Consider the following 18,445-nt stretch of genomic DNA (forward strand, 5'->3'; position numbering starts at 1 on the left):
CTATAGAGGTTGCATGGATCAATATTTTAGCAGCGGACTTCCAACGACTTGTTGAGTCCATACCATGTTGAGTTGCTACTCCACACCATGCAACAGGAGGCTCGACACAGTGTATCCCATTTTCTGTGACATCAACGTACAGCGGGTAGTCAGTATGTAGGTACTCGGGGAGGAAGGAAGTAAGCTGGGGAAAAGGTTAGGGTAGTTGCACAGCAAGGGCGGAGCTGGAAATTGCGTTGCCGGCAGTAGGGCAACCTGGTGTGCCGGCCGCACCTACGCTTTTTATTAACATGTTCACTTCTGAGCTGAGAGGTGGCTGATGACTGATATCTTGTTTACTGTGAAGACCTGACTGACTCTAAACAAATGAATTTTACCTGTTGGTGGTCGCTCGTACGGTGGTACAATGCGAGAGAGAGAGAGAGAGAGAGAGAGAGAGAGAAGAGAGAGAGAGAGAGAGAGAGAGAGAGAGAGACATCTAATGATGTTCGACTGAACAACGGTTATAATCTTGGACTGTGGTTCTCGTTAATACTGTTGTTGACGTTGTACCAGTAAGTGTATTACTGACAGTGGTTCCGTAAGTGATTAGTTTAAGGGCAATGATACTACAAGTTCGTTATTACGCATCTTCAAATACACTTCTATCCTAGCGTAGTCTACGTTAACTTAGCCTCCTTGGGAATGCTCTTATGTCACTGCTAAGCTTGTGTTTGGCGGTGTGATTACTTGTATTAAGCCTACGATCTAGTTTTAAGAGCTAGTGAATCCTTTTTTATGCTCCCATATTGCAATAATGTGCGAGCCTCCTCTGCAACGATAAATTGCGACTGCAAAATTAATTTAAGCTTTTGTAGGATTCTGTGTATCTGTTCCGTAAATTTATAAGCATACTTATAAGTCTTCTTCAGTCAGCACATAGTTATATTTATTGTTATTAGTGTTTTTTACAGCTGTACATTAATTTCGTATAGGTTTGCTGTCTGTTTCTGTGTGCTCATTTCATTGCTAGACAAGATTCACTGGGGTAATCTTGTTAGCGCTAAGAGGGCATTTATTGAAATACATCCTGTCCCTTTTCTTAAAGTGACAGGATTTTGAGCACAAATTATTTTATGTGATTATATATTCTGAGGCGCTCCAATAGATATGTGTCTTGTTAATAAATTAGAATAAAATATATGTACTTACACCGCAACCACACCTATCCACTTACCACCTCTAACCTTTCCTGCTCTACACACTAAAGAACCGCCAGCACGATTTCAAAAGTCTGTTTACTCTCTACAGCTCGGTATATTGGTTGGTTAAAATACAAACTTGAGGATGTGGCGCCGTTTCTCGTACACAATAAACCCTGTAGGCTAACGCTGGCTCTGCTAACTGTGACGTCAATATTTTTGTTACCAGTTCTACGATAATGTAACCGTGAGAAGTGGGCTGCGTCTTTCGTTACCAGTGAAAACTGGATGATTCGCACGTTAGACCACAGCCACTACTTTGATTTTATGTAAAAATGTTTAACAGTAGCGCCAGAAGGATTCCGTAGCAAGGAGTCATCCTACCCTGCCATCGGACTTTCCAGAGAGGACGAAAGTGCGGAAAGAGGGGTAGGGGATCCTCTTTCCGTTGAAGTGAGATACTGCTCTAAAAGTGGGAAAATCAGCAATGATCAACGGAATGAGGATGCAGAAACTAATACATAAAACTTGTGTGGTGTCACCGCCAGACACCACACTTGCTAGTTGGTAGCCTTTAAATCGGCCGCAGTCCGTTAGTATACGTCGGACACGCGTGTCGCCACTGATTTCAGACCGAGCGCCGCCACACGGCAGGTCTAGTCTAGAGAAACTCCCTAGCACTCGCCCTAGTTGTACAGCCGACTTTGCTAGCGATGGTTCACTGACTACATCCTTTCTCATTAGCCGAGACGACAGTTTAGCTTGGCCTTCTGCTACGTCATTTGCTACGACCTAGCAGAAGAAGGGATCGGTTGGTAGAACATGTCCTGAGGCATCAAGGGATCACCAATTTAGTATTGGAGGACAGCGTGGAGGGTAAAAATCGTAGAGGGAGACCAAGAGATGAATACACTAAACAGATTCAGAAGGATGTAGGCTGCAGTACGTATTGGGAGATGAAGAAGCTTGCACAGGATAGAGTAGCATGGAGAGCTGCATCAAACCAGTCTCAGGACTGAAGACTACAACAACAACATCAACAACAACAGCAAGGCGCCATATTCAGTTACTGTAATCTGAGCAGATAATATTGTGAATCATGTACCGTCAAGAGCGACGTTCATCATTAATGGATTAAAGTTAAGTATCACACTAATTACGTCCGCTTTCTGAATTCTAATTCCTTGTCATGTTCCACACCTCACGTCAGTATAGTTCTTCCCTCGTCACGCCAGCCTGCGTGAGCAAAAGCGTGTGCATTTCGGCCTCCATTAGTAACACGGTGTTGGCTCTTCAGCCAACACAACAACTTGTATTTTTTTTAAAAAAATTTTTTTTTTATTCATCAGCCTTCTGACTGGTTTAACGCGGCACGAAACGTATTTCTCTCCTCTCTCTCATCTCAGTGTAGCACTTGAAATCTAATTCCTATATTACTTGCTGGTTGTATTTCAATCTCTGTCTTCGCCTATGCTGTTTTTGCCCTCTACATATTTCTCTAGCACCATGGAAGGTTTTCCCTGATGCCTTACTACTGATGTCATTTCACTACAGCCTTCATATTATGTTTCTCATTCAAAGGAGCCGGCCGGAGTGGCCGTGCGGTTCTAGGCCCTACAGTCTGAAACCGAGAGGCCGCTACGATCGCAGGTTCGAATCCTGCCTCGGGCATGGATGTGTGTGATGTCCTTAGGTTAGTTGGGTATAATTAGTTCTAAGTTCTGGGCGACTGATGACCTCAGAAGTTAAGTCGTATAGTGCTCAGCGCCTTTCATTCGAAAGACTGATTTGATGCAGTTCTTCGTATCAGTATTCATAGCCATTGCAATCATAATCTATTTGAATCTGCTTGCTGCAATAACGCATCGGCATCTGTCTATAGTTCATCACCACTACCACCCCACCTCTTCCCACCCTCTCTCTATTAACGAATAGTCAACAAACTGAAGCCTCAGAATTTATCATATCGACGGATCCCTTCTCTCTGTCCAGTTGTACCATAACTCTATTTTATCCCCTAGTCGATTTTGTAACTCTTCGTTATTTTTCTGATCTCCCCATCCAATCCTCTGTATCCTTCTGTGGACACCAGATTTCTAAACCTCTTATTCCCTTCTTGTCTATACGGTGTAAAGTCTAAATAAAGTTACACTCTAGGTAAATACATTTAGAAGTGAGTTCATGACACACTTTATTCTATGGTAATAAATTCCTGTCTTTCATAAGTGTTTTTCTTACTAAAACCAGCGTAAATTTCATTTTCTCTCTACTTTATCCAGCGTCTCTTGCTTGTTGTGTCAAACAGCAAAATTCGTCTACTGCATTTCGTGACTCATTTACCATCTAATTCACTCTGCTTCTCATGATTTGATTCCACTGCAGTCCGCTACCACTGTTTTTCTGTTTTTGATATTCTTCAATGTATCACGTTCATTAGATCTGCCAAGTACTTTACCGTCTCTGGCAGACTTACAGTATAATTACAAAGCTCACTGTTTTATCAGTCTCTTCTGAGCATTATTTCTTGTTTCAAATTTCTCCTCCACTTCCTCTATTTCAGTGTATAATCCCTTTTCAGTTACTACATCCCTTTCATGTCCTTCGACATTTATAACTCCACTTGGTTTTTACACAAGTTTGGGTTAATCTTTGTCTCAGTTGTGTTTAATCCTTGTCACTCTCAGAATTTCAATTGTGCATAGAAATCAATCTTTGAAAAGTTTCTCTATTTTTTGATCATCAGACTTCTGCTTTTTTTTTTTTTTATATACAGCCCGTCATGAACACCTCTCACGTATCAAAATCTCCATCACAGAGTTGCACCTGCACCCTACGTCCTCACTTATCTACTGGGTGTTTTCCGAAGTCTGTTTCCCACCAGTAATTATGCTTGACCTTTCCATCTAACACCATAGAAGCTACTCCCTGCTGCCTTGACATTTGTTTCATCATCCTGCCCTGTCTGCTTTGCAGTGTTTCGCTTAGGTTCGAATCTTCACTGAAACTGTGGTAAACTTCCTTGTCATTGCAAACTTTTCGATTCTCTTCTTTCGCTGTTGGCCGACAGTTCATGTTTCACTTCCACACAAAGGTGTCCTCTGCAAGGAAACTGTCAGAAATTCATCACTTGTACTCAAAAAATGCTTTGTTTGGAACGATATAGTGTACTGCATTCAGTATAGGAATATTTCTGAGGCTATGATCGCGCATATGAGCGTGGCTCTGGCTCTTACCATAAAGTAGCATCTGTGAGGCAGCTGTTAGGATAACAAAAGTTATGATATGGACTGCTCGTTCCAGAATCCCGACCTGAAACGAAACTAGCAGTTTTCGGATCAGTTAGAACCACGACTTCGTTCCATACCCCTACTTCGTACGTCATTACCATCTCCGGTTTGGGTTCTCGAGGAAGAACCACGACTTCGTTCCATACCCCTACTTCGTACGTCATTACCATCTCCGGTTTGGGTTCTCGAGGAAGAATGAGATGACATTCCCCCACAAACATTCTGACACCACACTGAAAGTGTCCCAGCAGACTTCGGTCCATCATAATGCAAAAGGTAGACACATCCCATGTTTATGCCCAATGTTGAGTTTACGAATACCTTTGGTCAGATACTGTATACGAACTCAGTAAGAACAGACGGAGTCAGTCAGAGGAGGCCTGCTGGAGCTATTACTCCAAAATGTAATCAGTATTCCCTGGAGTATTGTGCACTTACTTCCAGCAGCTAGGTCTGGTCATGATCCTGTACCAAAAAATATTACCTGTTGTTTCCCAGCAATTCTAATGTGGAAACAGGCAGTGGAAGAAGTATATGTGGCCAGGTCCGTTGGCTTGCTCTTGAGGTAAATAATAATATCTATGCCGATGTAAAAGGGATAACTTAGTTGCAAAGTTTTAACGTGAACTTGGTGCTACACGAAGTGCTAAAAGCAACACGGTTTCAGGAGGGATGAACATTAAGTATCCAGTCAAAGGAAAATCAATTACCATCCCACAATAAACAATTAATAAATAAAATTTTCAAACGTGCTGTTAGCTAACAATTTTTACTGATCAGTGGAGCACAAAGACGTACACAGTACAGTTAAATTAAAGCAACCATCGCCCATGTTGGACATGAACTTGCAGTAGCCACTCACAGACGACAAGTAGCAGTTATATAAAGAGTGTCGGATGGTCTCGGATAACAGTGCAATCGTTATCGTAGTGGAGAAACGAAGTGGTTTAGCTGACATCCAAAATGCCAGGGGAGACATCATTTGCAAACTGCTATCTTTGCAAACTATTCACGTGCCGCCGTGCTTAATGCATAACGTGCCTGGCAAAATGGCTACTTCATAACCGGCGCCGAGAAAATGATGATGCACCGCGGCTCATATGTAACAGGTGTGTACGACAGTAGAGTAAATGCGTAAGGACGAATAAGATGTGCACTGTCGATCAACCAACCGCCCACTTGAACCAAGGGTTTACGATCAGTGTCTCCTCAACAACCGTTCAAGCAAACATTACTGTTTATGGAGTTCTGCACAGATGCCTGGTTCATGCACCCATACTGACTGCTGTTCCATGGCGACAAAGGCTGCAATTAGCACGCCATGACTGCAAATGGACGTCGACTTAGTGGTGACAGGCAACCTTTTCAAATTAATCACTTTTTATACTCCATCGACCAGATGGATGTAGGCGTTTACAGCGTGAAACGTGTGGAAGGAAACAGGAGGGAATATTATGATCAGTGGAATGTTTTCTTGGCATTCCCTGGGTGATCTCCACATTTTGGAAGACAAAATAGATCAGATGAGCATTTATCCTTGGGGAATATCTGACCCCTACGTGCAGTTTGTTTTTCCTCGGCAGGATGACATCTACCAGCAAGGCAGTGCAATGAGTCACACAGCTCGCATCGTAGTGTATGAGAGTGGATCGAAGAGCAGAAAGATGAGTTACTTTAATCCCCTAGCCACCAATTCGAGGCTCTGTGAGACCACCTTGACTGGGCTGCTCGCACAATGGTTCCTGAACCGCGAAACCTAGCACATGTGGCCCCAGCGCAGGAGTCGGTATGGTTCCACATACCTGTCGTTACCTTCCAGAACCTCATTGCCTCTTCCAGCACGTATCGCAGCTATTCGTTCCCCAGAAAGTTTTTTGACAGGTAGTCACATCAAAGTGAATTGTCAGTGCATTGTACATGTATACTGCTAAGACTCCTCTCCAGTTATGTCTTACAGACAGTAGGATTCCTAACACTGCCTAAATAAAGGCGTGTTACAACTTGTTGCTAAATGTTTAGCGCCCAACAGCAGAGCAATGCGAGAATTCCGCAGCAATTACTGTTGCTATCATTATTTGTCTCCTTTATCGGATGTACAGTACTTCAGTTTGCCGCGTCAGGTCACAAATGTGGTGAAAAAATGAAACAGTGAATGGTAATTATAACACTTTAATTAACTCAACAAATGACACAGCACTACAGCTGTCAATCTCGTAACAACGTGAGATTCTTCTTTAAATTTCTGTCGTATCAAATACACGTAGCAGTAAATATATATTACTAAATATAACATTCCATAAAATGTGTAAAAACGTCGTAACATTTGCGTTTGTCTAAAGTGTGGCTTGGTCCCTCCGGCGGAGAGGAGCAGACAGGAGAAGGCACTTGTGTCGTCAGCGGGGCGTCGGGCGGCGGACTTCACACGACGGTGATGCGGACGGCGTGTTCTGTGGTGGAGGCGGGGGCGGCGCCGCCCTCGCAGCCGGCGGCGACGCAGTGGCGGCCGCCAGGAAGGTCCAGCTGCCGCGGCGAGGACGGCGCGTCGCTGGCGCCGGCGCCGCCGTCGATCACCGTGACGGAGGCGCGCGGAGCCGCGCCGCTGCCCGCCGCCGCCTTCTGGTGGTGCTGCAGCACCAGGCTGTCGACACAGCGCCACGTCAGGCCACACAAGTCTGCTAATATTAAACATACTGCCCAATCTGAGGAAGAAATTTCTGAGAATGTACGCTTGGAACAGAGCATTGTATGGCTCTGAAACATGGACTGTGGGAAAACTGGAACAGAAGAGAACAGAAGCATTTAAGATGTGGTACTACAGAAGAACGTTGAAAATTACCCAGAGTGGTAAAGTAAGGAATTAAGAGATTCTATGCAGAATCACAGAGAGAACGAAAGAATGTCAAACAAGGACAAGAGGAAGGGAATGGATGATAGGACTTGTGTCAAGACATCAAGGAATTACCTCCACAGTACTAGAGGGAGCTGTAGGGGGTAAAAACTTCATAGGAAGACAGAGATTGGGATACATCCAGCAAATTATTGATGACTTAGATTGCAGAGGGTAATCTGAGGCGTAAATGTTCACGCAGGAGACGAATTCTTGGCGGGCCACATCCAACCTAACAGAATAATATTTTTTTTTAATAAAAGAGAAAAAAGAAAAATTGTCAGAAGACTGTGAGGCTCCAACTACATTTCGAGGCGTCACAGAGAGGCGGGTACCACATGATCGTTAGGACCAGTAAATTATTTAGTACCTTTGTTAAAGAAGGAAACAGCAAGTAGTCGAATGTGTGCTCACACGGGAAGGATCTGACGTCTGCGGCACCGACTTTGATAAAGTTTTCCAAGGAAGTTTTGTGCCAAAAGTAAAGAGACATGTGTTTCGGTTTTTCCCTAGATACTTCCTAGTTTCCCTTAGAAAAAGTCGAGGTCGAAGTTGATGATTGAAAATCTTTTTTCTATACTCTACATAAAAAGATCGTCTCAATACAACCGTTTTTTTTATTAATGTAGAAGGGGGTCCAAAGATAATAATGATCGAGTTATTAAGGTTCTATGCTTATGTGCTCTAAGTTGGGTACCGTAATTCTACGCATCTAGGAGAGCGAGGTCGGAGGTCTAGCGGTCGGTCTGCCTCTGGCAGTGATAAAGCGAGCACGCGTTGTATGCGTTTCGCGTGTCGTGCTGCTTGCGAGCGTACGCGCGTTTGTTTACTTCCTCGCAGTGGCTTGTCTTAGGGTCTGAATTCATCCACCATCATGGCGTTCTCCTGTTGCCAAGCTACGATGAAATTAATATTTCTGTTGGCTCTTGAACGACCAAAAGCGTATGAAACAGAACGCTTTATAAGGGACGAAATGCGTCTCTGCCTTCGATATGTTTTCGGGATTTATTTTTTGAACATTAGTACCACTGAATATAAAACTGGTGAATGAAGAGCTCAGCACCGACGTTGTGTAGCACCACGATAGCCATCTCAAGTTCCTATACTCTAATGGCCAAATAGAAACTGTCTTTGGTTATCATGCTGGTTTTGGCCTCCAAACGGTGGGAATTTCCGACAGTGTCATCAGTAACGTTGTTGAAAAGTGGAACAGGTGCTAAGTCTAGTGTATCCTCAATTGTATCCATCAGAGAGGAACTGAACGGAGAAGTCATGTGCCCTCTTACTGCGTTATTGCCGACTGCAGGGCTGTCGTCATATACGGTGGGCAGACGCGCGCTTTTCCATGTTGTCACCAGGAAGGCCATGTCCTTTCTGAGTATATCCAACGTAGACTGGTTCGGACGCCGATCACAGACATCGCTCTCTCGGCGACGCAACCTGTGTTAATTCAAGCTTTCGCGGCTGGGCTGCTGGCTGCGCCCACTCTGAATCGGTCAGCGCCGGCATCCACTCCTCTAGACGACGTTTTGCATGTCTCTCCTACGCTCCCGCTAGAGGCAGTACCAACGGACGATGGCCCTGGTTCTTGATTATAGAGCTGTACCGACCTTGCTATTCTGCCATCTGGCCACATGCCGATCGACCACCATCCGTCATCCGACAAGGAGCAATGTGTTAGGTAGCAACGATCGCCGAGGGAACGGAACAGACAGAGCAGTACGCCCTCTGGTGACTGTCTCCATCGCCTGTGTGCACGGGATGATGAATATCATACTGATGATTCGCTGTCATCTGACACCCTAGCACAGGACGACGTCAGAATCGTCGCTGACCTTCCTCCGCCTGTGTCTGATGCAGTTGCTCCCATTTCTGCTTTCGACGCTACCTGTGGGCGCACCTTTGGCAGTGTTCCTCTGCAAGAGACTCGGTGAGACGTCTGTCTGCTGGGCGGACGACGTCGATGCTAAGGATGGACATTCTGGAGATGTACATAGCGATGAGCCTCACTGGTGGGGTCGGCTCCCTTCCTGTCACAGTCACATGCCCTCCTACGGGTTCCTAACGAGGAGTTCCCTGTACTTCCTCTGTGTTTTCATCACCCGCCCTCTTCATGAGGACAGGTTTTCAAACTTATAGCCTAGCCACAGTCAGTGTCAATACCGTTCGCATGTTCTCTAAACTGGCATTGCGCCATGAAATGCTGTATGCTGAGGATGCTGACGTTGCCCTTCTTCAAGAGCTAGATGTTTCAACGCTTTTGGCTTCCCATGGCTTTACAGCACATATCTCCCATGCTTCCCATACTAATAGCACGGTGGCGATTTTCTTACGTGCTGCAGTTGCTATCTCCCAGATGACGGAGGCATAGCTCTCACGTTTTGCGGCATCAAGATCATCAACGTCTACGTGTCATCACTGCCGCGATCGTTCTACTTTCTTTTTCGAGGAAGTCACGCCTCTCTTCCTGGGTTGGCAGGATGCCTTAACCATGGAAGGCGATTTCGACTCCACTCAGGCGCCCAATGTGCCATGTCACACTCCACAGCGGTGCTAGGGGCAGTTGTCCAGCACTTCAACCTTGCGGACCTTTGGGAGCATGTTTATGGCGTTCGTCAGCGTTTTACGCATTTCGCTAGCCGTTCTTCCAGTCGCCTCGATCATGTTTATATCTCCTGTGATTTTTTTATGGGTTACAGATTGCTGAATCTGGCCCGTTGCGTTCTCTGTGCCATCAGTCTCTGTGCCATCAGTCTCTGCCGCCAGAGGATGTGGCGCAACTGGGGACCATGGAAATTCAACACAATAAATCTTACTTCACCTCACAGCTGGTAGCACATTGAGACTACATCGACAGCTTGCCGTCGACGCCTCGGTGCATATCAGTTCTCCCTGTCATGGTGGGTGCTTTGCACAAAGCTTTCTCTCTGCAATGCTTTGACTAGTTACGGAACATAGGGCACAGTGTGGCAGCGACAAGCACAGGACTTCTACTGCACCATTCTCTGGAAATTTACTGTGATGCCGTATTGGCCCCGGAGTGTCAGACGACAGTGAACAGTGCCCAGTCACCACTCACTGCTTACTCTTGACATCACCTTGAAGGATCTATGGATGGTTACGGCGCGCAAAGACGACAGGTTAGCCCTGGAGCGTCCGTCAGTGTCCCATATGACAGTGAAATTGCGCTATAATGGGAGGACTTTTATTAATTTCTTACGATTGAGGATTGGTAGCGCTTAGGTACCAAAACGATTTTGCCGTCCATGCATATTATGTTATTTTGTACGCTGCACAACGTCACAACCATTCCAACCTTACAGCGGTCTTCCGAGTCTCTTTCGGTTCGGTTCATGGGGATAGATTAGCTTGCCGACGTCATGGAGGAAGAAGACGGTGATACAATTCAAGTGGGTTCTACAAACAAGTCACTTGGGTCTGACGACCTCCCACTAGAGTTTCATCAAACATCTCGTCCCACATTGGCGCCAGTGTGAACGGAAAGTTGTCGGAAAATTACGTCGCCTATCGTGCAGATCCAAGAACGTTTCCTCGAACGTCTCTTCAGTCCCATCCACAAGCCTCCTGATACATCAAGCATATGCAACTATCACCCCTTGGCGTTGCCCCACTGCGACACAAACATCAATACCTGGCTGTCGGCTGCACGCCTTAAACGGACGGTCCGGTACGTGTTTTCCCTGATCAAACCTCTTTGGGAGGTGCCAATAACATCCGCACTGTCCTTTTCACTATCGGGACACAATCTCTCTTGCTCACGCTCGTCGTGTGCTTGCACTTTTGGTCGCTCTTGACTTCAGCCAGGCGTTAGATCGCGTCGATCATGACTACCTGGAACTGGTGCTCCACAGTACGGGATACCAAGATCTATCGTCGACGTCGTATCGCCTCTCCTCTGCAGAGTAACCTCCCGGGTTCTCTACAGTGGCCGCCTCACTCCTTCCAACTTGATCCAGCATTCAGTGTGTCAAGGATGCCTGCATTGTCGTATGCTGTCGCCATGGAACCGTTGCTCCGTGGCCTCCGTCAGCGCTTGTCTCTAGTGACTGTGCCATGTATTAAGCTCCATTGCTTATGCAGAAGATCCCGTCCTCGAACTTCGTAGCGGCGCTGAGGCCGGGGAGTACTTGACACGGGGTTACACTTACTGCGAACCTGCTGCTGGCTGCCTTAACGTCCGCAAATCGAGTGCTATGGCAATAAGTGTTGGGATTATTATTGACAATATTGCTCCATTGCGTATGGCTGCTACCATCCGATACTTAGCACTCGATTTCGCAAGTGATGTGCGGCTCACGACTGCCCTCAACGCCCGTGTCTCAAGGTCATCACTTACCGGCACTCGATCTTCTACAACGAACAAAGTATGTTAATATATTTTTGGTGTCGGGTATCCGCACGTAGCACAGACACTCCCCATTCTGCCAGCCATGGCCCGCGGTATGCTGGCAATACGGGGTTCATATTTTTGCAATGGCCTACTGTTACAGGTACCGTTCGAGACCCTCCCCTTCCGCTGTTCAGGGGCAATTTAGGCCTGTATCATGTTCCTGACTGAGCAATAGTGCTTTTCGTCAGCTCTCAAATGGTGCTGTCACTCCGTTGTCCCATATGCCTTACGAGCATTTCGCTGAAGGCCCTTGCACCAAGCTCTCTCTCTCTCAGGCCCTATCCAGCCTTCGGACGCCCCGCCAGCGTTATTTTACCACTACTTGCGCCATTTTTTCGTCGAAATAAGCTATTTCCGTAATGGGATGTTGCTAATGTGATTCGTGCCCATGAAGTCGATCTATGGCTTTCTTCAGCACAACGGGTCGCCAAAGGTGATAGAGTAGAAACATCTCCACGTCGATTGGGGTGTCGTCTGGCGATCGGTGTGCGTTCCATATCTTGTCACTGACGTCCAACCTGAATGGAACCTTGCGGTCAGTGAGAAGCAAGAACGCCGAGCACGTCTTCAAGGGATTCGTATTGCTAACACCCCGTTGTTTGTCGCCCATGATGTTCTGGACACGGACGAGCATCGTCTAGTATGTGGATCAGCGATGGGTGTATGATTTTTGGTGCGACAGATGCTGGCCTTAATCTTCTCACCTGCTCCTCTTACCGGACTCGTTATACTTCCCACAAACACGAACTCAGTGAACTGGATTTGTTGACACTCAGTTCACCAGTTGTTTACCGACAGCGAGAAAAATATCCTTGATTATTGGCACTTCGTTAATGAACGTCATTGTGACGCTGTCTATAGTGCCAAATAGAGACAAATTTATTCTAGTTTTCTTTCTAGTGTCTTTCTCAAAGTACCATAGATTTCGAGCGTTACTGCCATCCTTTGGATGCCATGAAGGTTCGTTTGGAAAAAAAGGCAGGATATTCTGGGTTAATATTAAGAAGAAAGGTAAAGAAAGAAAAAAGGTAAATCAGTAGAGAGTTCGCGAGCTGCTTTATACATCTGTTTTTCACCTTGCTGGTTTCTAAAACTCTGTGTGACCTTCCTTCGAAGTTAATAAAAATAATGCCTGTAATGTTCGAAAAAAATGAAAAGCAGTCGAGATATTGTGCTACAAGATAATCGATCCGTGTGCGATTGTTAGTCGTATCTCCCTTTCATTCGACATTATTTGTTTCGGTGCATCACAATATTCTGCTAATGGGAATACCTTTCATTGCCTTTATTGAACGCAAGCACTGGGAAGTGTGACTAATAATCAAATAAATATACATGTATTGAAAGCTATTTTCATCGAGATACATGGTGCGCTAGAATAGGACTGTCGTAGGTGCTGATTCTCAACAGATCTGCATCATGAAAGTGATACCTCCGGAATGTACCTCTTTACTTTCTCCGACAGGTAGATTTAAGTTGGTCCATAACCAGTTGTCCGCTCCTGTCTTTCAGGAGATGCTTTTATGTGTTTGGTACGCACCGAAATTGATATCAGACAGATCGGCTTTAATCAAGGTGAATTATATATGTTTCATACGAACAACGAGGCGGAAAAGATGTACAATGAAGAGGGATTTTGTTCGTCGGCTGCGCATGGCGCAGGACATATTTACGTTTTGCTTGTTTCTGTGATAAGTTTCACCTCATTGATTGCGAGGCCATTCATGGATAGACGATCAGTTACGATTAAGCAATAATGCATTTTAGGTGTATTTTTCTGCTACGTACCACGATAAAAATAGCTGTTGGTGCATTATATACACTGATTTGATTATTAATCACGCCTCCGGATGTTTTGCTTTAAAGAAACGACAATGAAAGGTATTCTAATTGCTAGAATATTATCAGATACATCGAAAAAATATTGAAAGAGAAAAAGCCAGTAAGAAAAATGGAAGACGGACCAGCGTTTTGGTAGTTTAATGCCTTGACCACACGCGCGCCAATCCCGCCCTGCTACAGGTGCAGAATGATGTGTATCAAAGCTACAGCATGAAAACACAGAAGCATTAATAACTCGAATATTATTAACTTTGGAACCCATATTACTTTAATAAAAAGTTTGTTTTTAGACAATCCGTCGATGTGTAGCATTAAAATTACGGTTTTCCGTCATCAACTCGATTTTTTTCTAAATCTAGTGAGTGTCTAACAAAAGGCGAAACTCGTATCTTTTTATTTTTTTAGCAACAGAAACTAGAGAAAGAATAACACCTTAGATGCCACAAAATATACCTGAAACTCCTCAATACATCCAACTTAGATTACCTATCACTGTGCCATAGTGAAGCAACTCTCTCTCTCTCTCTCTCTCTCACACACACACACACACACACACACACACACACACACACACACACATACACACATACATATGCCACGTGGAGAAAAATATAAACACACTCTAGCCTAAAATAGGAGCACACACACACAGAGAGAGAGAGAGAGAGAGAGAGAGAGAGATAGCAAACACTCCCACTGCCACCAAAACAATCAAAAGACGAAAGTATCACACAAAACCAAAACAAAACATTCGAAATGTCGAGGTGGAAGATGTTCTTTACAACACAGAAACACGAATATAATTGTTGCAGTGAAAGCGTTGTGTGCTAAAATCTAACACACAGATGTGGACGAACAGGAAGAATGACGTAAAAAACCAAAACCAGTGAGTAACGATAAGAGTTAACACTATTCAGAGTAACAAGTAGAGCTTGCGAACTGATCATAAGCCCAGCAAACAAAATTGTTAGAGAGAATGTCCATATTGTTACAGTGACCAATGAAGATGCTTTAGCCGGCCGCGGTGGCCGAGCGGTTCTAGGCTTTTCAGTCCGGAACAGCGCAACTGCTACGGTAGCAGGTTCGAATCCTGCCTCGGGCATGGATGTGTGTGATGTCCTTAGGTTAGTTAGGTTTAAGTAGTTCTAAGTTCTAGGGGACTGATGACCTCCGATGTTAAGTCCCGTAGTGCTCAGGGCCATTTGAACATTTGAAGATGCTTTAAAATAAAGTGAAACGCATTTGGTCCTCGTAAAAATTTCACTACGATTGCAACAGATGGTATTTAACCTATACAACTTGTAGATCTGCAACAGCAGAAAACAGAGGCCGGTAAATAACATCAAAACGGAAACTTTAATATTATGGAAACACGAGTATTCAGAATCACTAGATATGTGAGCGCAATTACATAGCGCCTAACATAATTAAAAGGCAAGAATCCGCTCCACATGTAATTTTGAATCTTACGATTCCTCATTTGTTCTTAGCTGATTCTACCATGTGAAAAGCGTCCCACTTCAATTAAAAAGGGGCCCTTAAAAAGAAAACGATGTCGACATTTGCTGCTATTACTGCAGAATTATGTTATTCCAAAGTCTACCTTTCACAGAAAACTACTATTTTGTGAAGCATACATTAACGTCAGTAAGTCAGCGGAGCCTATTCAAATAAAGAGGAGAATAGGAAGAGGAAAGTTAAACAATAATGGTTAACGACCATCAACATCGATATAATATGTCGTTCTTTATTTCTAACGTAAGTGTCTGTAACTTACTAGCACTTTTCTTTATGTATTTCTGTAAAAACGTCTACACATATACCGCGAAAGATGTTATAGAAAGCATCAGGAGAGATGCGGGGTTTACTGGCCACAAGCTTGTTCTAGCGAGACTAAAGATTGTAAAATCCAAACAAATTTGAAATACACGCAAAATATGTTTATGTAAAACTGTAGGCAAAAATTCGCTTCATGCCTTCCTAAGAGACAGTCTCCATTCCATCCAGTCTATAATGTGGTTTGAATTCAAAGGAATTGATACTGAGTTCGCGGGACACGCCAAACAAGTCAGGACACTGTTGCAGAATCAACAAAAAAAACATGCCAAATTTTAAAGAACCTAAAATCCCCAACACTGGTCCAGTTTTACAGAAGTTCGAAATTTAGCGTGAACTTCAATACAAAATACCTTTAATAGTTTCCACCACGAAACTCAGTCTCGAAATCTGCCTGAAAATCCAATGAAATTTTCGTCCTGTGTTAAGTTCACCCCCGGGAAGACGCAATCAATACATTATTGCGCGATAGCGATGGTGATGTTATTGTCGACAGCGCCACTAAAGCAGAGTTGCCACGGTTTATATTCACAAAATAAGACGATGTAAGTAATCTAGGATTCCTATAAAGGAAAGCTGCCAATATGAGTAATTTAGAAATATATATCCTCTGTGTAACGAAGTACCTTATTCAAATGAAGGAAAGGCTCCGATTTAGACCGTATACCATTCATGTTCGTTACAGACTGTGCAGATACAATAGCTCGATACTTAGCAATCTTATACAACAGCTTGCTCGTAGAAAGATCCGCCCCTAAAGAAAATAGAAAAACTCACACCAATACACAAAAAGGAAATAAGAGCAATGCCGTGGATTACAGACTCATATCATTAACGTCGATTTGTGGTAGGATTTTGGGACATATAATGTGATCGAACGTTATGAATTACCTCAAGACAACGCTTTCTTTACAAACAACACGGGTTCAGAAAACATCGCTCTTGTGAAACACAACTAGCTCTTTATTACCACAAAGTAATGTGTGCTATACACAGGAGTTGTCAGATTGATTAAATATTTTTAGATTTCCAGAAGCCTTTTGACACCACAAGAGACTTCTAGTAAAATTTCGTTTGAGTTGTGCGACTGGATTTGGCATTACTGTCAGGAAGTTTACAGCTCGTATTAAATGAGTGAAAGTCATCGAATAAAACAGAAGTAATATTTGACATTCCCCAGAAAAATGTTATAGGCTCTCCGCTGTTCCTGACCTACGTAAACTATTTAGGAGACAATTTGAGCAGTCCTCTTATATATTCTTACAGATGATGCTGTCATTTAGCGTCTTGTTGAGTCATTAGGTGATGAAAACGAATTGCGGAATGATTTAGACAAGATATCTGTATGATGCAAAAAGTGGCACTGGACTCTAAATCATAATATGTGTGAAGGCATCCAAATGAACACTAGAAAGAATTCGCTAAATTTCAGTTACACGATAACTCACGAAAATCTAAAGACTGTAAACTCAACTAAATATTTTGTTATGGCTCTTACGAATAAATTAAACTGGAAAGGTCACGTAGTTAATTTTGTGGGGAAAGGAAATCAAAGACAAGTTTATTCGCAGAAGGCTCAGAATATGCAAAAGCTTTACTAAAGAGACTGTTTAAATGCACTTGTCCACCCTCTTTTGGAGTATTTTTGTTCGAGGTCGGATCCGCATCATATAGGAATGACGGTGGACATCAAGAAAGTTCAAAGAAGAATGTCTTGTTTTGTATTATAGCGAAATGCAAGAGAGGATGCCACGGATATAATTCACGATTTAGGGTGGCAATCATTGAAGCAAAGGCGTTTTTCGTTGCAGCATATCTTCTCATGAGATCATCAACTTCCTCCTCAGCGTGTCTAAATATTTTGTCGGCGCCCACATACATAGGTAGAATTGATGATGAAAGCAAAATAAGAGAAATCAGAGCTCTCACGGAGATATGTGTTAGTTTCTCTGCGCTTTTCGAGAACGGAACAATAGAGAAATGGTCTGAAGGTTGGTCGATGAACCTTCTACCCGGCACTTAGAAGTAATTGCAAGCTCAAGAGTAATAGTGTAGATGTAGATATACATGTCATACAGTGCACGATGGAGAATAGCTATTACCTCTACGAGCCTTGCCCTTCCTGTTCCACTCGAGGTACGACTGTGCCGGCTGGGGTGGCCGAGCTGTTCTAGGCGCTTCAGTCCGGAACCGCGCGACCGCTACGGTCGCAGGCTCGAATCCTGCCTGGGGCATGGATGTATGTGATGACCTTAGGTTAGTTAGGTTTAAGTAGTTCTAAGTTCTAGGGGACTGATGACCTCAGTAGTTAAGTCCCATAGTGCTCAGAGCCATCCGAGGTACGACTGTGTATATGTTTCCGTGTTGTTGTTGTTGTGGTCTTCAGTCCTGAGACTGGTTTGATGCAGCTCTCCAGGCTACCCTATCCTGTTCAAGCTTCTTCATCTCCCAGTACTTACTGCAACCTACATCCTTCTGAATCTGATTAGTGTAACCATCTCTTGGTCTCCCTCTACAATTTTTACCCTCCACGCTGCCCTCCAATGCAAAATTTGTGATCCCTTGATGCCTCAGAACATGTCCTACCAACCGCTCCCTTCTTCTAGTTAAGTTGTGCGACAAACTTCTCTTCTCCCCAATCCTATTCAATACCTTCTCATTAGCTATATGATCTACCCATCTAATCTTCAGCATTCTTCTGTAGCACCACATTTCGAAAGCTTCTATTCTCTTCTTGTCCAAACTATTTATCGTCCATGTTTCACTTCCATACATAGCTACGCTCCATAAAAATACTTTCAATAACGACTTCCTGACACTTAAATCAATACTCGATGTTAACAAATTTCTCTTCTTCAGAAACGCTTTCCTTGCTATTCCCAGTCTACATTTTATATCCTCTCTACTTCGATCATTATCAGTTATTTTGCTCCCCAAATAGCAAAACTCCTTTACTACTTTAAGTGTCTCATTTCCTAATCTAATTCCCTCAGCATCACCC

The 18,445-nt window shown here is 43.9% G+C and overlaps 1 protein-coding gene across 1 annotated transcript in view; it reads right to left on the reverse strand.

Annotated features, from left to right (window-relative positions):
- Positions 1 to 6,621: 6,621 nt before the first annotated feature.
- LOC124606299 (beta-alanine transporter-like) overlaps positions 6,622 to 18,445 on the reverse strand; it is a 489,380-nt gene continuing 477,556 nt past the window's right edge. Inside the window, exon 11 of the mRNA XM_047138280.1 lies at positions 6,622 to 7,106. Coding sequence (XP_046994236.1) covers positions 6,887 to 7,106 — 220 coding nt within the window. The 3' untranslated portion in view covers positions 6,622 to 6,886. The remainder of the gene's footprint in view (positions 7,107 to 18,445) is intronic.

Source organism: Schistocerca americana, chromosome 3, assembly GCF_021461395.2.
Source record: "Schistocerca americana isolate TAMUIC-IGC-003095 chromosome 3, iqSchAmer2.1, whole genome shotgun sequence".
In the NCBI taxonomy this organism is placed as follows: domain Eukaryota; kingdom Metazoa; phylum Arthropoda; class Insecta; order Orthoptera; family Acrididae; genus Schistocerca; species Schistocerca americana.